General features: G+C 40.8%; 1 protein-coding gene across 1 annotated transcript; it reads right to left on the reverse strand.

Annotated features, from left to right (window-relative positions):
* Positions 1-1,044: 1,044 nt before the first annotated feature.
* LOC134868322 (DNA (cytosine-5)-methyltransferase 3A-like) lies at positions 1,045-18,943 on the reverse strand. The gene is made up of 27 exons (XM_063889373.1): positions 18,845-18,943; positions 17,126-17,260; positions 16,859-17,004; positions 16,080-16,251; positions 14,551-15,882; positions 13,278-13,621; positions 12,904-13,033; positions 12,346-12,399; positions 12,200-12,243; positions 11,445-11,594; positions 10,643-10,711; positions 10,408-10,557; positions 9,880-9,987; positions 9,626-9,755; positions 9,401-9,517; positions 9,268-9,312; positions 9,108-9,187; positions 8,847-8,959; positions 7,904-8,087; positions 7,336-7,420; positions 7,064-7,209; positions 6,589-6,679; positions 5,817-5,965; positions 5,636-5,721; positions 5,475-5,544; positions 4,270-4,388; positions 1,045-3,862 (listed from the first exon to the last, which is right to left on the reverse strand). Exons 2-27 carry the CDS (start codon positions 17,247-17,249, stop codon positions 3,712-3,714), a joined length of 4,389 nt encoding a protein of 1,462 aa, XP_063745443.1. The 5' UTR covers positions 17,250-17,260; positions 18,845-18,943; the 3' UTR covers positions 1,045-3,711.
* Positions 18,944-25,510: the final 6,567 nt, after the last annotated feature.

Consider the following 25,510-nt stretch of genomic DNA (forward strand, 5'->3'; position numbering starts at 1 on the left):
GTGGAGGAAACACCCAGACTCTGAGAACAGGGAGGAGACCAGAGGACAAACATCTGGAGACACATCCACAGAACCTAGAGAAACATCTGCAGGAACATCTGGAGAGACGGAGGAGAAGCAGCTCTCCTTTGCGGCGGTGATGCGACTTGTTCAGGCGGGACAGGAAGTGCCCGGAGCCACAAAACTAGAAATAAAACCAACGAACACGAGTCCCACCGCCTCTCAGATGCAGAGGAGGCTCAAACCCTGGGAGACATGAATATACATCTCCAGTTCAGCAGTGACTTTTTTTAATGAAGCGTGAACTTCTCCACCTCAATGACATGTAACTATTAACAAGAGAGCCGAAACCATGTAAATCTCACCTCAGAATAAGTATTTACTGACTGATAATTGAGCCTTTATTCCCCATTAATCTGCTTGTCCTCCTTCCTTGTATTGTACACGAGTATTTCTGTCTCATGCAACATTATATTTCTACATTGATGAGAACATAAAGCAAATGACTACAAACTAACACAACAAGACTAGTAAAAGACCAAATGACTACAAAGAGAGTTTCTATGTACCAATAACTGTCTGGAAAGCGGCATTGATATGGGTTTGATTGTCCTGGCGGCGCGAACATAAACAACATAAGAAAATAAGTTGTAAAAGTTGGTCAAAAATATAAGGATAATAAAAACATATTTTAAAGAAATGACTTTTCATTCAAAAAGAAAATAATTTACACCAATCCAAATTTAAATATTCAAAGAACCTTAAAAGCTAATAACTCAAGTATGCAATATATGGCAAACTACAGTGGGTTGTATTTTAAAGCGCAGGGCTGTAGGTTATAGGGTGTCCCTTTTCACATATCTGTATATGATTGTGTTTTTGCTGAATGAAGAATTAAATGAAATGCAATAAGCATCCGTCTGAAACACATGCAGTTGTTATGGAGATGCTGATCCACACAGTGTCTCCCAGATGATGACACATTGATTTACTGCAGCGCAGTGTCGCCCTGTAGTGTGGGAGTAAGCACGTCTCACTTGGAACATATATAGATGGTCTGTACTTGTATATCTCTTTGTCAGGTCTTCTGGACCCCTCAAAGCACACCTCATTCACGCAGAGCAAAAACTCCAGGAAATCCATCCTGCATTTAAGTGTTTATTAGTCACATTAAAAATATTAAAATAAGTCAAAACCAAAAGTTACAGAGCAGGAAACAAAAAACACAGAAGAACAACAGCCTAGTGGAACATTCACTTTGCCCATTAAAGGCAGAGGAGGTATAAAAAAACACTGTACATGCAGTGTTAGCACCGTTAGCGTAGCACCATCAGGAATTAAGAGACGCACAAAAAGAAATGAGGTAAGAAGTGTTTAAATATGATTAAAACCCCTCAGTGGGCCGTCGTATAGCTCAGTGGGTAGAGCAGGCGGCCATATACTGGGGTTTGATCCCCATGCGGTGGACCCACGTTCCACAAAAAAGTCTTTAAAAAGGAAGCCCTCAGTGGCTGCATGAGAAACAGATCCACCCTGAAGGCAGCACCGATATCTGAAAGTGTCACTATAAAAACACAGTCGAGCGTGCAACCCTAAATCAGGGACCGCTGAGCAGTACTGTAGATGATTTAAGGGTTACTTATACACATCTTGCATTTCCACTCCTGCACCCTATCAGTGTTTTTTTAACCAAATTCTTCTCTTAAATTTCACATTCAACGCTTCTTTTGAAGTGTTCAGTCTAAAACCCCCTGAAATAATACACAAATAAATCCTCAATTGGAAATAAAGGGGTCAGGGATCCAGTTAACTTTTTGATTAATTACAACAATATTCAATCGTCATTCTGTGTATGAACAAGGTTTCAAACAATCACGACAGCCGTGCAGAAGTTCTGGCTGCAAATAATCTGACCAATATTTTGGGGATTTATTTGAATCAGAATTGGGAATATTGGGGCCATATTTTTTGGAAGTTCAATATATTTTTCATTATTTGACGTCCAAAATGACACACCGTCATTATCTGGAAAGGTGCAACTCTTCATACTGAAAGTTGGATTTAAATGCGTTAATTAGTATTTCAATTATCTTTTTTGATTATTTACCTTCATTAATGACAGTAGCTGCTGGTGTTTCACTACTTCTAAAAAAAGAATGATATTTTTTACATTTAAGGATTTTATTCATTATTTTTCCTCATTTTCATTTCTTTTGTTTTGTTACATCTTTGATTTATTTTTTCGTTTTCAGTTTTTTACTCTTCATCTAAAACAACATCAATTGTCACACATGGCTGCAAAAAATCTAAACTAAGTATAAAAAAATGTCCATTACTTGGTATCTTCCAGCAGAAATGGTTTGTTCCTGAGGTGGAATCGTGTTGTTGTTTCTTAAAAAGCATTTTTTCTCTGTTGAATATTTTAAAAAGTCCACTGTTGTGAAAGAAATGTGCAAAACTAACATTAAAAACCCCCACCTCTGCACCGTGTTACAGTAATATTAAAAACACTCGACGGTTTGTTCTCCATGACTACACAGAAGGTATTTTTGGTATTAAAAGCAGACATCATTACAGAATAAAGGGGATAATAAAGATGAGCAGCAATCAGGGAGTCACAGCTGCACCACAGAGAGGAATGTAATGTGCATAAAACAAATTGGCTAATCTTGAACATGCTCGGATCAAAGTCTGGGTAAATGTAACTGTAAAAACACAGATAGTGTGGAAGTTTTTCAAGATTATATAAATTAAACTCAGGATAAAAAGGCAGTTTTGGACTGATGGATGTTGAGGTAGAGCCTGAAGCACGGAGCGAGATCAACGGGGGTAAAACCGATTACACAAGACTGGTTATCAATAATCACTAAATATATATTACAAGAAGCTGTAGAAGTTAGGGGTGTACCAAATGTCTCAAACTAAGTTTAAAAAAAATGTTATTCAAAGATTTTAAAATGCTGAATGTCAACAGACACTCTGAGAGTAGTGTATCTGTATCCACACAGATACACTAAGCACAATTCATAGACATTCGCAGCATTTAAAAGGACAAATATCCAGCTTTGAATAAAGATTTGAAGGTTTTAACTGTTCATTACAGCCCTACTTTCATTAAAGGGCTGCAAAATAACCTTTTTTTAAACGCACAAATCATATTGTATTCATAATTCATGGGGAAATGTAAAATATTTGGTACAGCCCTTGTAGAAATATTATGAATAATGTCCAATTATGGAAATTAAGGCTATTAATAAGTATTACTAAGGCTGTTTCCAATGATGAACCAACAATAATGTAAAGAAGTAAAGCTCTTCCTCATTTAATCCAATTAAGGCAAATTAAAATGTCTCTATGTTAAGTTAATTGCCTCGTTAAGAACTGACTGTTTCCTGTAGGAATGACTACATTTTCCACCTGATTGGTTAGGAAAAGGGTTTTTAATCAGTTTAGTGACAATGGTTAACCTGAGTTTATCCCAAAAGAAAGATGGTAAACCATGGTTAGTCTCGCCTCGTGGTTCAGGAGGAGATCAAAGTCTGATCACAGCACCAAGTGTCGGAACCTGCTGGTGAGAGAGGATAAAAACTCACCGGATTTAAAGGAGCCGATGAGCAAACACGTCTAAAAGTCTAACAGTGAATCAGGATAGGTTGATACCGGGTGGTTCGTTGCAGTGTAAGGTAGGATGTGCTTCTGCTGCTGGTGTGTTCACAGTTGTTGTTCACATTCAAAGTAGTCCTTCAGCGGGGCGAACAGGTGGCGGATCACCGGGACGCTCCAGGATCGCCCGAGCACCCGCTGCCTCTGAGCCCGGCCCATGTTGTTCACATCTGTGTAGTGTTTGGGGAAGCCAAAGATCCTGGAAGAACAAAATGTACAAATAGAGGCTGAGTGAGTGGTAGCAGGAATGAGTCCTTCACTTGTAAATGAGTCAGCATTTGAGCACTTCCTGTCTCCTGGTCTGGAAGTCAATGGTTTCCTGAATGAGTTTTTGGTTGTTAGCCTGAATAAGGTCTGTGGGTTTGTTCTGCCACATAAAATACATCAGCAGTGGTGTAAAGTAACTAAGTACATTTACTTAAGTACAATTTTCAGGTACTTATACTTTAGTATTTTCATTTCATGCTACTTTGTACTTCTACTCCACTACATGTATTTAATACCTTTAGTTGCTAGGCAGATTAGAACTAATGATGAGACTTTCTGAATTCTGTTTTTTTTTCTTGAAGCATTTTAAGCAGCATGTTAAATGGAAGTTGCTCTTACTGTTCCATTTCCGTGCACCACAGGTAATCCTCTTTGCCGTTCATGGTGACGGGAAGCGGGCCCATCTTCCCCTGCCGGATGGAGTTGGACTTTGTTGTGATGGTGCGGACCTTCTCAAACTGCAGGAGGGAGGACAATCAGAATCAGGGCTCAGACTTCTTTAATACCACAGAGAAGGACGTTTAAACACACACTATTTCCTTATAGCTCTTCTCCTCTCCTCTGGTTTAAAGCATCACAAACAGTGGATAAAGTTCCATTTTGAAGTTAAATATCTGAGTTTGTTCCTGTTGCTAACGTTAGCTTAGCTTGTTTCTCTGATTACTTCCTTTTCCAGACATTCATGAAGATTTTAGCAGCAGCTGAATTAGAATCTCCTCTTTTACAAAAAACTAGCAAACTTGATAGGAAAATATGATAGAAACGCAGAATTAACACATTTTGAGGTAAGGGTCTATGTTTCTCTCATTCAGTTTGGTGGATATAGGATGAAGGGGCTACAAGCTAAAGGGCTAACGTTAGCTCAGCCTGTGTCTCTGATAACTTACTTTTCCAGACGTTCAGGAGTATTTTAACAGCAGCCAAATTATCTACAGAGGTCTCCTCTTTTACAAAACTAACAGGCATGATGGGTTAAACTGATACAAACACTAAAGTTTCATAATCTGTTTATTTAATGGAGTTTGGTGCACATAGGCTAAAGGGGCTACAAGCTAAAGTTAGCTTAGCCTGTTTCTCTGATAACTTCGTTTTCCAGATGTTCAGGAAGATTTTACCAGCAGCCCAATATCCACTGGGATCTCCTCTTTTCAAACCAAGCTAACATGATGAGTTCACTGGAAAAAAGAGCTCAATTAAGCAGTTTCATGATAAAACTGTATGTTTCTCTCATTCAGTTTGGTGGACCTAGGATGAAGGGGCTACAAGCTAAAGGCTAACGTTAGCTCAGCCTGTTTCTCTGATAACTTCAGATCCAGTCTCATGAACAAAATCCTTCATATGGTTAAAATATAAAGTTAAAAAGCACAAGATGTTTAAAGCGTATGGTGAAAATGTGGCTTAGAACTGGATAAAGTCAGTTTAGGGCGTGTACTAAAGGAGATATGAGACAATGAGCAGAATATGACATTTTTATGCAGAAATGTTACCTATTATATCTACATTATCTTATCATGTTTCTCACACAAGAAACTTTAAGCTCCTACCATTGCCATGCGTCCGACTTCCAGACAGTCCTGCAGGCCGACTTTATCATCCACAGCTGTGGCGAGAGGTCTAAAGAGGAAACACAGACAGGCATTCAAACTAAAGCAATGTTTTTAAGGAGCATATTTTAGCAGAAAGGGAGTAAGACTGAGGTATGTACCTGTGCATGCCGGGGAGGTTTCCCCAGAAGTATCGCGCTCTGTGAGCAGGGCTGACCTTCACTGCGTCGATGAGGATCGGATTGGACTGAAAAAATACAATAATAAAGGAGAGGTAAAGCTTAACAACTCTGCCATTGAGGTGAGAGGATCCTTCCACAGGTGAATAGATAAAATAATCACCTCGAGGAATCTGCAGATGTCAGATTTATCGTGGCGATTCATGAACACCACGTTCTCAAACAGCCAGAAGAACGGGCGGTTGTCGCCCTCCTTCGGCTTCAGGAGCGTCAGCAGGCGGTAAAACTCGAAGAAGAGACGTCCAGTTCCCTCTGCACCACAGGGGGTGGGGGAGAGAGGAACACCGTTAGTAAAGAGAAAGTACTGTGTGCAGAGGACGCTCAAACCTCTGGTGGTGTATAAAGGCCAGTCTCAATGCCGGTGATATTCAGATAATAAAAAAAAGATCGTTTCCGAGATCACATTTGAAGAAATTCTCTCAAAAATGTACAATAAAATAAATTTCAATGGGGAAATACTCCTGATTTCAGCCGAGAATCCCCATATTATAATAACTCTGCAGATTTGAAAGAACCTTCCTTGAATTGGAATTATTTAGAAGAAAACAACAATCCAATTACATTTTGGAGGTCTCACAAATGTTCCTTTTTTCACACATCATGTATTCAATAACAGAATATTAAAGGGTTTTTATTGTCAAATGTTGTACGTCGTTTATTCTCTTACGTCTACCAACTAAATCTCTGAACTCGATACATTTTCTTCTGGGAATAATAATCCTATCCGGCACTAATTGCTTATTTTATCGCTCACAAATCCCCTAAAAGGCCATATTTTTTATATTTCTCCTTGAGTAATTTATAAGAAACACCTTGTTCCTTTCAGCATGCACTGCTATCTAAAAGTCTTCAATAAAACACTGGAATCGTCGTACCAAACAATCCTTTTCTCAGAGGGTTGACCATGGAGAGGTCGTTGCACGGACTGCCTCCAATCAGAAGATCAAACGGACCCCACTCTGCCAGCTGAAACACACACAAACACACACACCCTTTTAGCCTCTTCCTGTGTTCCTACACACACAGATAAACAGCAGCGGTGATTGGAGTTAAGTTACATTTTAAGAAATAGTTCTTGTATTTATTATTGAATACATTCTCTATGGAATCTCATGGGAACCTTTGATTCTTACCAACTGTCTGTCAGGACAACCTTCACTGCAGACACACAGACTACATGTGGCCCTCATCATCTTCTTTTAAAAACTCACACTTTTTTTCTCCCAATTATTTTCCTTTTGATTTTCTTTTCAAACTTCTTTTCCAAATGTCGACTTTTTGGAATTTCCGACTACTTCTTCAAAACCATCACTTTATCCTAGATATTAGTTTCTTCGCGATAGTACTCACGTGTTTCCTCGTGATGGTGCGAACATCGTTGACGTATTCGATCTTTCCCTTGTGCTTTATGAGCCCCACAGCGATGGAGTCATCACAGATCTCTGAGGCGATGTAGCGGTCGATCTTAAAGCCCAGGTCTTTCAGCACCAGGTAGCCTGCAGTGAGGAATACACACGTTATACGAACCGTAAACTCAATTCAAAGTGGGATTAGGATTCAGGTAACTGACAGGAGCTCCCAGTATGTATGGTTAAACCCCTCTGAATAAGATGATAACCAACCTGTTGCAATGCCGTCAAAAAGAGAGAGCACTCTGATTGGTCGGCGCTGGTCAGCAGGGATGGAGGGGTAAATTCTGTGAGGCTCCTGTAAGGAAACAACATGTGAACAACTTTCAGCACAGCAGCATCAGTCCCTCATAAAACAGCAAATACAACAAGAGGAACAAGAACCAACGTGTGTGTTTGAAAGCTCTAGAACAACACATTTGTATTAATGCAGTATATTTACATTTTGGGAAAGACTACACCTGTCTTTTATCGAGAAATGTTTAGATCACACAAGTCTGAAACAATTCTATGCAGCAGACACTAATAATATAATATCAGAGGAGTAGCATAGTGTCATTTCAGCCAAATAAATATCGGACACCATGCAGAAGAACAGGCTTAAACACGAGGAACAGACCATGCTAAAAAAGAGCTAAACAAAATCTATGTTGAATTCAAATGTTCGTTTTTCATTTCCAAGGACAACATTATTAAACAAATCTTAAACAACTCTGAGTAACACAAACTCTGAGGGGTTTTAACTTGAGAAAAGGGAACTTGAACTAGCTGTGTAACGTACGAAGGCCATGGCGCTGTTGTTGGCGAAGAAGTCCTGGACCTTGAAGCTCCAGTCCGGCCTCAGCTTCAGGTTCCCGTCGCACTGAGAGGGTTTACAAATGAAGCAGCTCCACGGGTTCACATCCTTCAGGGTGTCGAAGGTTCCCTTACCCACCAGGATCTCCAGACAGTCTTTACAGAAACACCTGGGAGAGACAGAGAGGATGTGGTGAGGGCAGACACTAAGGCAGAGCAGTTAGATCTTCTTTCTTTTAGGTGAGGAGAACTTCCACAGCTACTTTATGGTCCGTAGCCTCTCATTTCTGCCCATGACGTTGACTATTGAGCTCCTTATGAGAGTCCTGTATCCTCAGTGTGACTTATTTTTGAAAACCACGTTAAAATGTCTGTATTCATGAACCGAAAACATCCCTAACCCCACTTATAAATCATATTCAAACGCTCTTACAACTGCAGAAGTTGACAGAGTATCATGATGTTTAAAGGTTTCCTTCAGTATCAAAGCGTTCCTGTTCCATCTCTGAAGATCTATGAAAATACTGCCAACAGGAGCAGCTAATAGATCATTCAGCATACTTTCAATGATGCCCTTTTGCAGAAATCTAGGCTTAATAAGAAAGTTTTATAGAGACTGTAGGGCGTGCAACGGTCTTGAATTTGTCTAAAATGGGCACACAATTTTCCCCCAAATATTGGTTACAACTTTCTAGTCAAAGATGCCCATTTTATTCCAATTTTGTCAAATAAATCAACGTGCATTATTCGTATTATTTAGGAAAATATAGTTGTGTTGTACTGCAGCTTTTGCAAAACATAATTAAAGACGTCTCGCCCCGATTGTGAGGAGTTATGTGACAGAAAGAAGAACGTACACTGCTCAGGGATAAGAGGGTCAAATCAATGCACTTTAGGTCACATGATTAGGAATCAAAGGTGCTGTTTACCTGCAGCAGCTGGCGTTGCCGCACAGAATGACCTGCTGCCCGCCGCAGCACACGGTGCAGTACGACTGGTATCCGTCTTCATCGTAGCGAAACAGCGTCTCAGTGAAGTTCTCCTGCAGACAGACAGGGAGGTGTGCAGCGGGCGGGATGTTAAAAGCAGCTGTGATTCAGATGGAAGGTTAGACATTCACAAACTGGGCTGGGATGAAGGGATGCAAATACAAATACAGCAGAAAAGAGATGCAGTGGTTGTTAAATTACCTTGCATTTCAGACAAAGACCCCCCTCGAACAACGGGTGCTGCACCTCAATCTCAGTGGATCCACAAGACAAACAAAAATCTGAAACAACAAACAATTAAATTAAGGATTGTTTGTTTGTCTAACATCACACGTCTTCAACACACTCACACACAACTTACCTTCAATCTTTTTGCCCTTCTCTTTGACCCTTTCGCTTATCAATTCTGTGAAGTAGAAATCAAATCACACATGAGATCCTAAATCTGGTGAGTTTAAGACATGTCTGTGGACTAAATGTGGAATGTTTTGCACCTCGGTTGTAGATGACGGTGGTTGCAACTGCTTTGTTTTTAAACACATATTTCCTCTTCGTTGGAGGCTGGTAGTCAGACAGGGCCGAGTCAGAAGACTCCTGATGAGCAGCAGCATCTGGAAGACAGGAAATAAGGAGAGATATGTAAAGACCAACAGAGCGAGACAAACATAACAGCTTCATTTTTAGGTAGAAAAAATAAGAGTTGATGAAAGTGCACACACCAGGAGGTAGGAGTCCTTCCGGTCCGGAGGGCAGGAACCCCTCAGAAGCCCAGTCCAGCATCAGCTTCAGCTCCTTCTCTTTGGTTCCTCCCGCCTCGGAAAAAGACTTCCCACATCGCTCACCGGCCAGCTGCACAACAGAGTCAACACAACACAGTTAAAGAGGTTTCAAACAGGTGAAACAAGGGAAAAGCAGAATGGTATTGCATCAGAACCCCTCCAGAGAGAAAGTGTTTTAGTTTCAGAGTCTTTACCTCGATGATCTGGTAGATGGCTTCCTTGTAGACGGGCAGGCTGGTGTAGGAATTTTTGCAGAAGCACTTTTTGAAGGCACTGAACACCATGAGACCCTCGGTGTAGATCTGGAAGCAAAGACGATGTAAAAATGCAATTCAACACATCATGCAAACCCAAAACTTAAAAAAGGACTGAATAGGACTTCCGGTGGAGCAAGACGACAAGATGGCTGCATGAGCTAGAACTCCCGATAGCAAGTTGGAATCAACCCCCCAAAATTCACTATTTGTTGAACAATTCACAGTAATTTTACTCTGGAATGAATAGGGGAGTAACGACTAGAAGTCAAACAAAACGTGACACACAAGAAAGGGAGAATACACCAGAAATGGTGAAAAAAAGGACTGAATAAAACAAGCCTCATCAGCACGTCTGCCTAGTGCCAGAAGACCTGAGGGTTCTTGATGGCTTATAGCTCCAAATCTGATAAATAACCAGGAAAAAGACCTTTACAGAATAACAGAAAAGTCAATAGTTCCTCTGACCTCTGAGAACATCCCGTCTCCGAACCACTCCACCCTCCTCATCCCAGGAGGAGAGGACTTGGTTTTCCAGGGCATCACCATCCCGGGCCACCAGGAGAAACCCTTCACTTTCCCCCAGATCAGCTCCCCGCTCAGGAACCCCTTCCCATCCTGCAGAAAAAACATGGATTATTATCAACAACTTCTCTCCAAATGAACAGAATGTGAATGGCATGATTGAGTCCAGTTCCATTACCGTGTAGGCGTGTTTCCGCCGTGCTCTTGGGGTGGTTTTACTGGACGGCGATGAATCTTCTACCCGAGGCTTTAACACAATAAAATAAGGGTCAAACATTTCAGTCAAAGATTCAAGAAGTAGTTTAGGGGAGGATACTTCATAAACAAAAGCCATAACTGATGTTGGTTCGTTAGAAAAAATGCCAGACCAGTCCCAAAAATCCTTGTGTTTGATATTAGGCGTCAGGAGAGCTCTCTTTGTTCAGATGGAACAATTCACTTTGATAAACGCAGGATAATAGAAGGACTAATCGAGCTGGAAAAAAACCCCAATAAAAACCAAACAATGGAATCTATTTCCTGAGGTTTTGAGATGAACCACTCTGAATTGACTGTTAAATATTGGGGTTGGCATACTGATGATAAGGTTTCTGGTGTGTTTCAGAAAACAGGTTTACTTTTTGTTTTTACGAAGAAAAAAGTCAGAACTGATTTTTTTTCTGAACTTCAGAATACAAAGTCAGAATTCTGAGATTTCCCGAAAAAATGTTGAGAATTTTGAGGAAAACGTGAAACATTTTACATCATTTTATGCAATAATGAAAATCCAATGTAAACCCATTGGCTCGTTGTGGAGGGACGCAGGGAGATGCTGACTTCTGGATTTGCCTACAGAAATGTGTCATCCCTGCAGGGCTCTGTTAGGCTATCAGATAGATGTGTGTGTTTTTCTTTTTGCTAATTATTCTGTAGTGCTTCAGAGATCAGAGAGATCAGTCATGGCCCAGGGGTATTCTGGTCGTATACTTGAGTACACCTACCCCCTCATCCTGGGACTCCGGACCCTTTCTGCTGTCCTTATCAACAGGGTCGGGGGCGGACCGGGTGCTAGCACCAGCCTGAAACACTTCGCGGGCCTGAGGCTTCTGCCGCAAGCTGCACTCCCAGCCATAACCTCCCCTAGTGGGCATCTGAGAGACAACACACTCCCATTACACAATATCATAACACACACACACACACCTTCATAGAGGGGAAAACTGAACCTCATCGTTCAAGAGGTAATGCTGGCAGTATCGATGAGAATAAGGAGGTTAGTGAAGGGAGAATAATGTCAGTAGATCAGAGGAAAAAACAAAGGAGATGCGAAAATCCAGCATAAAACTAGAAGATTCTCTGATATCAAAGTGGTTAATGTACAGGACAAAACACAGATTTATTAGAAAGAAAACGCAAACATTTTCTGAGATAAAAGAGGTAAATAAATAGTAGAAAAATTACAAATGTACCGGAAAAAACTAGAAACATCTCTGAGATTAATATGGTAGTAATGTACGGGGGTCAAATCTGAAATTTACAGGAAAAAGTGGTGAATATTTTAGGGGAAAATCCCAAATCTCTGAGGATTTCTTTTTAATGTCCTCTGAAATGAATGCTGTAAATGTAGTGGAAGAAATGTACACACAAATAAGTTGAACATTCTCTTAGATTAAAGTGGTCAATGTACGGAAATCAAGAGCTGACAGTTCTCCTGTTCAAATAATAAATGAGCCTTTTTTCCAACATTTCTTCTTACCTCTTTGCAAGAGTCTCCATTCTCTCCAGGTTTACAAGCATTGCCTGTTGAAGAAATCATAAAGCATGTTTCAGTGTTTAATCACCAGAAACATGATCACTGGAAATCATGATCTGATACAAAATAAATGCCAACATTCTACGTACCATTTATCTTTGTGAGGCGGACTTCACATTGCCTTACTTTGAGGCCATTCAGTCCTAGAAAAATAAGAGGAAGGTGTGAATAACACGAGGGCATTACGTCTTCCAGAAAGAATACAGAATCTTTGTATTTACAAAAACAAGGAGATTTTCAGAATTTCCCAAAAAAGAAAACATTTTTGAAGTAAAATATTAAGAAAAAGTTTTCCTGATTTTTATATTTTCAGAGAATGTTGGGCCAATGTGTGAAGTTCCAAAAAAAAGGGAGAATTTTGATATTAACAGAAAGAAAGTCTACATTTTGATTCATTTTCAGATTCATCAAGTCAGAACTCTGAGACTTTTTAAAGAAAATGTTTTAGAATGTTTCGATTTCCTGAAGGAAGAATTCTGAGATTTTCAGAAATTCTTCTAGCATTTTCATATCATAAACACATAGCCTAAACACTCCTGCTTAAACATGTGCATCAAATGAATCATTATCTCTATACCAACGTAGTTTATTTATCAAACTAGATGCTTAGTATTTTTCTAACTGGACTGTGTGATTCCTCGCCTTACCTTCAGTCTGGGTGTGGGGCTCTCCGCAGCGGTTGTTGTCGGAGTAAGCGTTGTCGGAGGTGAGCTCAGAATCACTCTCTGTCAAAGCTTCACTCTCAGAGAACAGAGTGGCCTCTTCAGTTCCCAGGGCCTGAGACAGCACAACGTCAATTCAAATAAACAATCAGAATCACACAAAGTTCTTCAAACACATTTTAAATATGAAAGATTTTTAATTTGATAAATCTTTTTTGTTCATTTGGAATTAAGTTTACTCCGTGTTTTTAATAACAGCAAGTACATGTTGAGGGTTAGAGCCCTACTTTAAACATAATGAATAAGCATGCAAAAACAGAGTAAAGCTTTACTTTGAATCGGCTCCTCGGTTTACTGACCTGGGTAAAAACCTGCTGAGCATCCAGAGGCGGACAGGGCAGAGCCAGCAGGGTCAGAACCAGCTTCCTGAACACTGATTCCGGCTTGCTGCCCTTCAGTATGCTGGCCCAGTGTTCCTCCAGAGAAACCTCTGCAGAGCTCTCCACCTCGTCAGCCGCCTGGTACTCCAGGAATTCAGCTGTGAGCTTCTCCACCTGCTCAGAGGAGGAGCTGCAGACTCCCAGTGAAGTCCCGAGCTCCCCGACTGATTCCCCCGTCGCTCCCTGTCTGCTCACGGGGTTCAGCAGCTGAGAGATGATCCGGAGAGTCTCCTCCCCGAGAGGAAGCTTCTCTGCAATGCAACCTGCGAGTAAACACAACAGGAACGTTTATAATGTAAAGTAAGACAGGCTCTACCTTTGTAAATCACTCCTTAAAACCCACGGTCTCTCCTTAGCCTTCAACACTTTGTAGATTTTTGCTTTTATGGTGTATTGTTTTTGCTATAGGGTTAGGGTTAGCTGTTACTGTTTCATTCTTGATATTTTTACCTTTTTATTTCTATTTTTACTTATTGTATGCTCTGTGATTTGTGTATTTTTCTCTGTACAGCACTTTGCTGTGGAGGTTTGAAAGTGCTTTGCCAATAAAGCTGTACAATGTCACAACTCTGAGTCAAACGATGCTGACCTGAAAATCATCCACATATTGAAAGGCTTGAACTTGTGTTAAACTGTCTGTGTATTTCATAAAGCGCTATACGCGTTTAATGTTAACATTTGATAATTAAACCAGATTTTTATTAGTGGACATTCTTTTGAGTAAAAAAGAAGAAGAAAGTTATGAATGATATTGAATTAATAAATATTAAAATAAAGAATAAATACATAAAGTTTTCCTTTCATTATAAAGCCAGCATTATTTTGATCTTGCACTATTTTATGTGTGTAGCTATGATAGATATGAGGGTGATTTGACTAAATATAAGATAATGAATTCATAGTAAAGATGAAACCCCAAACCTACAGAGGCCTTATATGCCATATTATGTAGACATTTTTAAGATGAAATAAAAGACAAGTTGTTTTTGTAATGCTTTTCTATCATGGGAGGATATTCAGATGTATTATTATAGTTATCTTTCAGTAATAGAAATGTTCCAGTAAATGTGTTTTATATATTTTAACATGTTGCCTGTCTTTGAGTCCCTGAAAAGCGCTCTATAAATAACATGCATTATTATTATTATTTAATAGCGATGTGCAGTAACATCAGAAATCATCTGATCCGTACCTGTGAGTGCGGCGTAGAAAGACAGCGCCTCCTCCTCTAGCAGCAGCCGAGCCTCTGCGGCCTCACACTCCTTCAGGAAGTGTCCCACTGCTTTCCCTCCCAGATTGAGCTCCGGACTGGACAGGTGGAAACTCTTGTCCTTGAGGATTTGAGCATCCTTTTCCTTGAGGAAGCGATCAGCAGCTTCGGGATTGAGGAAGTAGGAGGTGTAGGTTCTCAGCAGATCACTGGCCTCCTCCAGGACGAGCAGCATGTTGGCTTCCCCCTCCGGCTGCAGGAGACACTGGAAACTGTGCAGAGGCTTTAGGGCCTGCTGCAGGAACATAAACGTGGCTCTGACTTTAGGATCCTGCAGCTGGGAGCAGACGGACTTGGCTTTCTCACCCTCGCTGTCACAAGACTTAAAGTACGTGATGAGATCTGTCCAAACTTCCAAGACTTGAGTGACCAACAGGTAGAACTTCAGGCAGCCGGTGTGGAGATCAAATGGATCGTCTGCACGGCCGAAAACAGCCGAGAGCACGTCGCTCTTCTTAGAGCAGGAGGAGTGGTGGCTGTGCATGTACACCATCATCTCTTGGACCTGATTGGAGAGCCCCTTGATACCGGCACGGCAGGCAGCATCGGCGACGGCGTACAGCCCTCCTATGGCGACTATGTTGGGGTTGAGTTCCCTGAGTTGTGTGCAGATCTGCCCCAAAGCCGCGCCATCATCATCATCAGAATAAACAGCGACGAGATTATCTGTGTGCAACCCAAACTTCTTCACCGTCTCCACCACCGCTGCGGCTGTTTTCTCTCCGGCGCTGTCCTCGGACTGGAGAGCGTCCACAAACTGGAAGCAGTACCCAGAGGCGTCGACGTCAAAAAAGCCAACGAGGACCACGCTGACGGTGTCGTCCTTCCCCAGCGGTTCCCCTCCGAAGACGTACAGACAGTAAGGCGTGTGCTGGCAGGCTGCGGTGATATCTTTGGGATACTCGGAGCCCAGCCGGCAGCGTGCCAAGTGTCGAGCCTTGGGTTCGGCTTTAGCCGGGCCGGTGTGGCACTGCTTGTTGATGAAGCGGACGGCTGCGTCGCTACACGGCAGCGGCCCGGACGGCTGGCTCTGCTGCACGGTCCTCCGGCAGATTTGAGACCATCTCCTGTGCTTGTTTGTGCCCGCATGTCGCCGCAGTTCAAGAAGGCCTTTCTTTAATGTCTTCAGGCTTCGGTTGCAGGAGCGGCAGTAGGTGTAATGATCTCCGAGGGGACTCCGGTCTACCCAGCCGTAAATATACTTCCACTTGTCCGTGAAGAGGCAATCTTTAGTGGGGGTGGTTTTGGTCTCCTCTGACAAAACAAGAGAGAAACCTTCCTGTTAATGTGCTGCGTTATTTTATAATCATTACATTGAATTTATCTGACTCTTTAATCCAAAGCAACGTGAGGAAAAGTGCAGGTTCGACCTTAGATTCAAGGAAATAGCTGCTGCATCAGTTCAACTCTGAGGTGTTTATGGTGGGTATCACAGTGAAAGGAAGAGTTACCTATAACCAGGTTAGCGGTTGCCAGAGTGGGCCCGATGTTCTTGCCCCCCCGAGCTCTCACAGGGTCGTACCCTTGCCTCTTCGGATTGGCCAGGTAGAAAGCTTTGAACCACTTGATGAACTCAAAGTTGATTTGAGAGTCGCCTTGTATGAGCTCCACGGCTGGAATCGTCTAAACCAAAACAAAAAGATGAGATTTAGGAATTAAAATAACTTTCTTGAACATCAAGGATGAAGAGTTTCGGGAAGCATACGTAGCAGAGAGTTAAATGAGAGCGACTAAGTATTGTTTTAATTGTTATCTGGGGGAGTGCACAGCTTCTCCGTGGATCACTTTATTCATCCTTTAACCTGAATTAAACATAAATGCAGTTTTTACAGAAATGACAAAACATTGTGTTAATGCGTTGCAACCTAAAATGATTTTGCTGTGCACGTTAATAACACACCATATATCCATAAAAAAGTTCCTGTTCTGGGGACCAGTGTGGAGCTAACTGGGCAGGAAAAGGTTTTCTGGTTTTCAGTGTCTGGCCTTTTGTAGACAAACCAAATGAGAGAAGTAGCCCACTTTTAGGTGCACACTTTCCTTGTTTTTGTTGGGTTGAGTCTGATATGGTTTCAGCATTTTGTGCCTTCAATAAGATAGAGTAAGATAAATAAACAAAAGGCTAGAAGCCGGGTGAAACAGCTAGATTGTGTGTTCAAAAGGTATGAAATCAACCATCAGGACGTCTAAACAAACTGGACTGAGAGTCTATTAAAGAAACATTGCGTACCTTAGCGATGTTGCTCCTTTCGAAAGCCTTGGCGAGGAGAGCGAAGTTGTGATTACAGTCGTCGTCACTTTGCACATGAAACTTCACCTGGGTCATGTCCACAGAGCCGGGGACGACCAGGTCCATCATCTGACAGTGGCACGCGCCTGCAGGAAACACACAGACGGGTTAGAGAGAGCTGTCGGTAACACTATTTATCTCAGTGAGGAGATGTGCAGAGCTCTGTGAGCAAAGGTAAATATATATCTGTTCAGACGGATGAATCACCTGAACCCATCTGCCGCACATCTTTGAACCGGGTCTTCAGCAGGTTGTTAATCCAGACCACCACATACAGGCGGCTGCTTTTATCTTTGTTCATCTCCGGAGTCACAAGCGCTGAACTTGCCATCTCGCAGCTCTCTGAGAAGAGAAAGGTCCGGTTAATGATTGGAAGTGCTGATGACATTGATTTATTTTATAGTTATACTTAAATGTTGTACTTCAGCAGCTAGGAGCTTTGGCAATTTTATCCTGATGACTATTATTAAATCCCAATTTGGTTTTACCTATAACCACTTCCTGCCATTTCTATTGCACACTGCATCCTTTAGGAAAGTCAGTCCCTTTACATCCATCCATTGTGAGACTTTTTACACGTATATATTCTTGTTTTTTTCGGTGTACATCATGAATTTGTGTGTAGATAATTGTTTTCCATTGCATGTAAATGTTTACTGAAGCTATGATTGCGTACATGCAAAGATTGTGGATGCATGAAGCGATGAAAGAGGGTACAATGTGTGCGTTTACTTTACAAATGCAATACTTTGTTTACCTCTAGTGTTGTCATTAGTAATATTTATTTGCAGGGTTTGGAAGAATATTCAGATGTTTCCCTTTTGTAAATGTAGCAATACCTCAGTGAGTAGAAATATAAAGTAGCAGGACATGGAAATACTCAAGCAAAGCACCTCAAACAATGATCTCTGTGAATCTATATCCTATAACACCCACAGACCTGCATTGATCTACAGTTGAGTTTTTCTGTGATGCAAACCACACTACAAAAGACCACCTCCACATTGTTATTCATTAGTAAAACATGGCTGCCTGTCAGTATTACCAAAGCCAGTGTTTACCCCCCTGCACCATGACTGACTTGCAGGGGTAGGGTGGGGGGTCTGACTTGGACAGAGGGGTGGTGGGTTCTTTTAATCCCCTTTTGTCTGATTGTGGAGGACAAAGACTGGGAGATTTCTGTCAAATATCACATTTGAGTGGTTTGGTTATATCTGCCCGTTTCCTTGCCATGTGTGTACTAAAACCGTGATCTGTAGCCGGGACTTGGAGGAACCACGCTGCTGTTTCTCCACCCCTTCCTCCTCAATGTAAAGAAAATGAAATCTCGCGTTGTCTATTTTTTTGCCGCGAACCTCCACCAGTGAAATCAACTTTCACTGACAAGGAAACTTGAGCTTTAACATAAGATCCTGCTACTTGTCTTACAGAAATACCAAACAAATGCAATCCACCATACGGTGTACAGTAACTGCCATGTCGACCGGCATGTCTGTTTCTATAGTCTCGGTAAATAGATCACACGGTGCACGAGCTGCAGCCTGCCTTTATAATATTTACGTTTTGAAGCAAGACGCCAAAAGTCACACAATCAAACAGCTGTTCAAGAGAATGAATGTAATAATAGCTGATTATCCCTGCATAGGCACGTTATTATAGCACCTGAAATCAATAAATTGAAGTAAATTGCCATCATTATTAGGAAGTAAAATGATCCAATCTGCTTTTGTATCGCCTATGTGCTGCTCTTTGTTTTTTTTGACCCTACAAAAGGCTGGATTTACAACAACACAGGACAATAAACGCTGTAACAACACAACCCTGGGCACAAAACCCGTGCATAAACTGCTTTAACAGGAGAAAGCTTCGGTTAAATATATGCTTTAGTTGTGTACATGCATAGCAGATATATCGATGGTGACTCACCTCGCCGGTTCCACTGTAGAAACAGATGCCGAACATTAGCTTCCTCCCGAAGCACATTTTCCTTGTGACGTCCTCTCTAGCCGGGAAGGATCCATTGGACGACCGAAGCAGGAGGCTGTCCCGTAGTAAAACCTGCTAGCTCACGTCCCGGTGCGGAATTACGAAACCCCTACGAAACCGCCCCCAACGTGAACACATCCTTCTTAATAATTAGTCGCATGTAGTGTAATGCTAGCTTATTAAGAAATAAAATATCGCCGATCTTCAGTTACCCCTTCTAAAATAAAGCCGGCTTATAATGAACTAGTCCATAATTTGTTACGTACGGTCATATAAATCCGATTGATTGTTAGCTGGTCGACAGCAGTGCTAACGAGCTAGCTATTGGGGCAGTATACTTTAAAATTCTGGTGAAAACTAGCTATCGATATAAACTGTTGAAAACCGTCATACATTAATGTCGTATGAATTCATCATATCATTGTGATAAGCATCATAGTTGAGTCCACCTTCACTTGCGTTAGTACGGGAGTGGAGACGTTTTTATAGCCGTCTTTACAAGCTAACATTAACTTGAATATCGGACGAGCTTAGGTTAGTATCGGTCGTAGAAGCTAATTAACCGTTGATATGTCCCCTGTTACATTGAATACTGTGTTTTCCCAGCTGACTAGATAAAGTCGGTTGTAACCATAACAGTTTCATAAACCGTAGTGACGGCTGTTTTGAGTATCAGCCTGTTTCTTTAACGGCCCATCGTATGAACCGACAGTGGTAACAGTAATGGCGGCGGTGCTGTTTCGGGCCAAAAGGTGGGCGAAGAAACGTTTTACAGTCACAACAAAGAGATGTTACCTGAATTATCATCTGTAACCTGAATATCGGACAGCTATGGTTAGTTTCGGTCATACTAGCGAATTAATGGTTGATTTGATGCCTATTGAACCATTTAATGAATGGGGATTTCCGTCTACTGACTGAGATTAAGTCGGCTGTTACCGTTGAATTATATTCGTTTTCGTAGAGTGTATTAACGCTAGTCGTTTGGATATTAGTCCTTTTTCTTCTTAAACGGCCCATTTTATGAACCGACCGTCGGTTGTCACAGAGTAATGGCGGCGGCGCTGTTTCATTCCAAAAGGTGGACGTAGAGACGTTTGTAAGCAATCCTTAACCTGAATACCGGCTTTGGTTAGTACTAGCTAACACATGGTGGATATGTTGCATTTATTAAATGAATGGGGACTTTTTCATGCTGACTGTAGATCAAGTCGGCGGTTACCGTTTATTTACTGTTCCGGTCATCGTTTCTTTAACGGCTCGTCCTATGAACCGACCGTTGCAACAGAGTAATGGCGGCGGCGTTGTTTCAGACCGACAGGTGGACGGACCGTTACAGGCAGCTGATAACGATCAACAAGCGGCTTTTTAGGTTAGTAATAACAAAACATGTCTCGGCCCCAAGCTGTAAAAACTGACATTGTTGTAAAGCGACCCTGTGCAGACAATATGGCGCCGATTTGGCCATTTTGTGAACGGACAAGAAGCTATTACATAATCTGAACCACTACAGTCAAACAACATGAAACCAAGGCCTTAACTTAGGGTGACCAGACGTCCTCTTTTGCCCGGACATGTCCTCTTTTTATGTCCTGTCCGGAGCGTCCGGGGGGGTTTATACATTCATGAAAACGTCCGGTTTTCACAGTTTTTCATGGGACCATTAAGCGTGTACTTAAATTGAATGGCGCTTTGCACAGAAGTCTGCTGTACTTAGACTTCCCCCCCAACAATCGCAAGTGTCCTCTTTTTCGCCACCTCAAATCTGGTCACCCTACTTAACTGTCTCTGTATGCCTGTTTTAAGTGTCTATTTTGTTCTGTAAAGCCCTTTGTAAACTCCTAAGGCACGCATTTGAATTATTAAAGTTATTTGTTATCATCCTAAAGTCAGTTAGACCCTTAAAACAACATTTGACGTGCTCAGTTACATGTCAGGATTTGTTTCCAGGTCTTAACTGACATGATAATAAAAACAATTTAACGACCGCAATAAATATTAGCCTCGCTCTTCGGTTATGATACAATACTGGTTATAAGCCTGGTATTAGGATTGGCATTTATAGCAAAACACTAGCATTTTTAAAAGACTCAGCAAGTCGACCATAAATAAATTACCATTTAAATACCTCACAACTAATATTTTATTCAATACCATCCATAATTGTTAATATTATGATACAAAAATATATCATTTGTCCTATGTGGCACACCTTTTCAGGTTGCTGTCATCAATTGGTATACCAAAATATTTTAATAGACGATTATTTCAGTTTTTATCAATAGCTTCCATGTCATGTGACCCATTGACTCCTGATCCATATCATATATTGTAACTTCAATGGACAGCACGTCTTTATATTGGATTTTTCTCATAATACAATAATTAGAAGCATACACTTTAACGTTTCCCATCTCCGTCATATGTGAGCTTTAGAAAGGAGGCTACTGAGAGTCACTGAGGAGGTCAGGGGTTAATGTGTGTGTCTGAATTTATGTTCAAGCTATAATAATAATGTGAGTTAATGGTTAGAGATGAGGCCAAAAGGCTTCACTGTGATGGCTGTGTGTTCAGACGTTCATCGTACCACCGTATTTATTTATGGACAGTGGAACCCTTAATGTGAAAATGCTCTTACTGTGTGAGATATGGCTTTAATACAGAACACAACGAATGGTCCCTGAATGTGTGTTTATGATGTCATTATGAAGATAACTCTGCGGTGAGTAGATCCACTCTGGGTTCGCCTACAGCAGGGTCACGGGGGTCGTTGTGAGGGTGTGGGGGCTTTGTTTGCTCCGGGCCCATCCTCCCAGTGTCCGTATAATCAAAGTGTTCACTTTCCTCCATGTGGCTGGTGCTCAGTGAGGGTGTACTGGTGGAGAAAGTGTGTGTGTGTGTGTGTGTGTGTGTGTGTGTGTGTGTGTGTGTGTGTGTGTGTGTGTGTGTGTAATCTTATTAAAAAGGTAAAACATCCATAAAGAGATCGATACTCTGCTTTATAAGTTCATCATGTGTTGGGTTCAGAGGTCAGGTAGAGGAATTTGGGAGTCTTAATAGTAACCATGCTGACAAAAGGAGGAAGAAAAGCCACCATAAATTCCTCTGGTCTGAATGAAAGTGTTGAGAAAGCACTTGTTCTCGTGGAATAAAAGGCGTGTTTTTATTTCATAATCTAGCCTTTATTTACCCAGGACAGAGTCTCATGAGCATTGAAAATTAGGTTAACCCCCACATTGATCATTGGTGTATCAATGACTCACTGTGTCACCTCATTAATTTAAGTAATTTAACGACAGAAACACTGTCCAGTCCCACGCACAACTTTTTACTCAACCAACATATTTAAAACACTAAATCACAAGCATGAGAGTGTTAATTCTAAAGTTCAGTAAGGTGTTATAATATACCGTAAGGCCGAATCCACCCACTTTGAGCTTCAAACGGCTTTTCATCGATTGCCTAAAACAGTAAAAAGGACAGAATCACAAAGCAAAAATCAGGGAAAACTATCAGCTTTTGCTCCAATAGTGGAAGCAAATACCCATTAAACTGAGGGCTATATTTGTTAGATTAAAAACCGTGAAATATATATATACATATCTACAGTAGAAAGGACATAAGGATACACAATAGACCGATATACTAGAGCAACAGAAATATAGACATATATTACAGCAGCTGAAACACATGATAGAATGTGAATCAACTGTATTTCACTGTAAGATATTTAATCTTACATTACATATATTAGCTTTCAACATTCTCTGCATTATTTAGCTTATTGTGTTTATTTTTCTTACACGTACTTCATCTGCACTACTAATAGACCAGCAACATCACCTGCACTGTTCTATTCTAATTTAAACTACTCTGTTTCTTTTGCACTATTGATATTATTATTTTCGTGTTTTTATTTAGTTTTATGTCCTATTTGTAATATGTTGCATTGTTGGAGGAGCTCGGGACCTAAGATTTCCATTGCCATACACTGTAGCTACTGTGAATCTGATAATAAAACCCCTGAACCTTGGAATTACATGAGTGTTAAGCAGCTGTTGTGTTAAGCAGCTGTTGTGTTAAGCAGCTGTTGTGCAAAATGTTCATGGGAGATGTTGTTTTGCTTTGGATAAAAGCACAACAAACAACCCAGGACGGTAAATTGGAGCAAAGCCAAACAAAAAGGATGACAAACAAAGAGTTTGCAGATATTAAATACACCAATATCTGTGTCTTTAGCTGCTCAAAGCTGCAGTATGTTCAGCAGTCAGTCTCTGAGTTTGTGTTTTGTGAGGACAGCTCATCCAGCAGCTGCCGCTCCGTCTGGAGACAAAACCAAACAAAAAGTCACCGAGAAGACAAACTGACACTCTGTTGGATTTGGGATCTGTTGACTGCAAGAAAGCCGGCCTTATGCTCTGAATTTATTAAATAAGTTGGATCGAAATGGGACTCACTGCCTTCACTCTGAGAAGATTTGTTCTCCGAGTTATTGCAAACTCCTGTTGTTTGTCAGTAAAATAACAGTATTTGCAGAAGGCAAAGTTGATGCTTTTTAAAGGATAATGCATTTCTTCTTTCACTCTTTTTAAGGCTCTACATAGGGCTTTAAAATGACTTTCTGTTTCCAGCAATGCATTGCTCCCTCTTTGATTTTTGTAAAAATTGAATGAAATATTTTGTATTGAAAAGTGTAAAAGCGCTTCAGTATTATTGTTATTATTATTTACTTTTTAATTAGTGTAAAAGCACTTCATAGATTACATGTATTATTATTGTGGTTGTTTTTATTTTTAACTCATTGATTTTGTACTTTGTTGGGTAATGTACAGCTTCTAACTCTGCCAGGTTTTCCAGCAGTGCAGTGAGATGCATTTGAGCTTTAACTTTTTAACGGAACACATCTTAGCCTTCATCACACATTTTCTGCAGGAAAGGCATCTCCTAGTTCCACATCAACACGTGCTGAGACTTTTCTTTGAGACTGCCATGCGGTGCAGGAGGAAGAACAAGAGGAAGTCTGAAAAGAGGCAGAAAAACAGAGGCAAAGGTCAGCGTTTAGAGGGGGGGGGGGTTAAAGACACAGCCTGACAGGTGCAATCAGATGAGACTCACAGCATGGCACAGTGGATGTCAGTGCACAGCAGGGGGGCACTATAAGCATGTCAGCGTCAATCAGGAGCAGAGAAGAAGAGCTGCAGAGAGTGAGTGTGTGTCGCTCCACAGAAAGCCCATTACTGCTGAGGAGTATCGGCATGATGGAGGACACAAACACAGGTGGATACAAAGCAAATAAGGGGATTGATTAACTGCACATGCAAATGATTTATTTGTGACACACTTCCTGTCAGGGCTGGAGCTCAAGATGTCACAACCAGTGCAGAAGTGCCTTAAATATGAACATATCTGTATACGTACATCAACCTGATCAGAGTTTCTATTTGATTCTATTTTTTATTTAAATTCAATTATTTATTATTTTCTATTGATTGTATTTATTTTATGTCTCTTTCATTTGAACTTTAATTTGAATTAATGTCATGTGTACTACCACCTGAATTTGGGATCAATAAAGGTCCATCTGATCTTAAACCTGCATGACCTCTGACATCCAGCAGGGGGCGACTCCACTAGTCAGATTGTATGGCAGTCTTTGAGAAAATGTCTCTACTTTCATCTAATTACACATTTAAAAACAGTTTGGACCAATCTGCAGAATGATTACTTTTACTTGATGAGAGTACTTTCTACTTTTACTGGAGGAACATTTTGAATGCTGGAGTTTTACTGTAACAGAGCATTCCTACACTCTGGTGCTTCTACTTTTACTCCAGTACCAGACCTGAGTACTTCTCCCTCCTCTGACACCAGCGGTCCGTTCCTGGACACTCTGACTTGTTTATGGCTCTCTGTTTCCACTGAACTCTCTGCTATAGTTCACAGATGTTGTGAGGGAGATAAGCTGCAGTATTAAGCCGTGGTTTGGGGCCCCCGGGGTCTCAGACACTCTGCCTTTGTGTGGAGGAACCGGGTTTCCTCTGGGCCCCTCGGAGCCCCTCAGACCACAGGGACATGCAACTTCTCTCACGCAGGAATCAACCTATAGAAAAGACTGGAGGCTTATAGACATTAACTTCTACTTTAATGCATTCACCACATTTAGGGTGAAGCACCTGCAGCAAATAATATACACACAATAGTGTTTGTATACATTTTCAGGGGTTTTATCAATATGGATAAATGCAGATTAAACACAAAATGTAATAAACAAATACCTAAATAAATGGAATTAATTAATAAATAAATATTGAAATACATATATACAATAATTCATAAATACCAGAAGTATGAATATGTATTTGTTTATTCTCCATTTTATTTCAGGATTTATTTGTATGTCTGTGTATAAATATTGTCTTTGTTTATTTATTTTTAAACATCCATATTAAAAAGCCACTCAAAAAATGTTTGGATAAAAAAGTGAGACTTCTGAGATAAAAAGTCAATTCTGAACATTTTGATATTAAAGAACATGAAAGCACTTTTGGTAAGATCTAAAAAAAAATGTGTTGCCAAATCCTTGTTTTAATCGGAAATAAAAGACAC

Source organism: Eleginops maclovinus, chromosome 1, assembly GCF_036324505.1.
Source record: "Eleginops maclovinus isolate JMC-PN-2008 ecotype Puerto Natales chromosome 1, JC_Emac_rtc_rv5, whole genome shotgun sequence".
NCBI classification, from domain to species: Eukaryota; Metazoa; Chordata; class Actinopteri; order Perciformes; family Eleginopidae; genus Eleginops; species Eleginops maclovinus.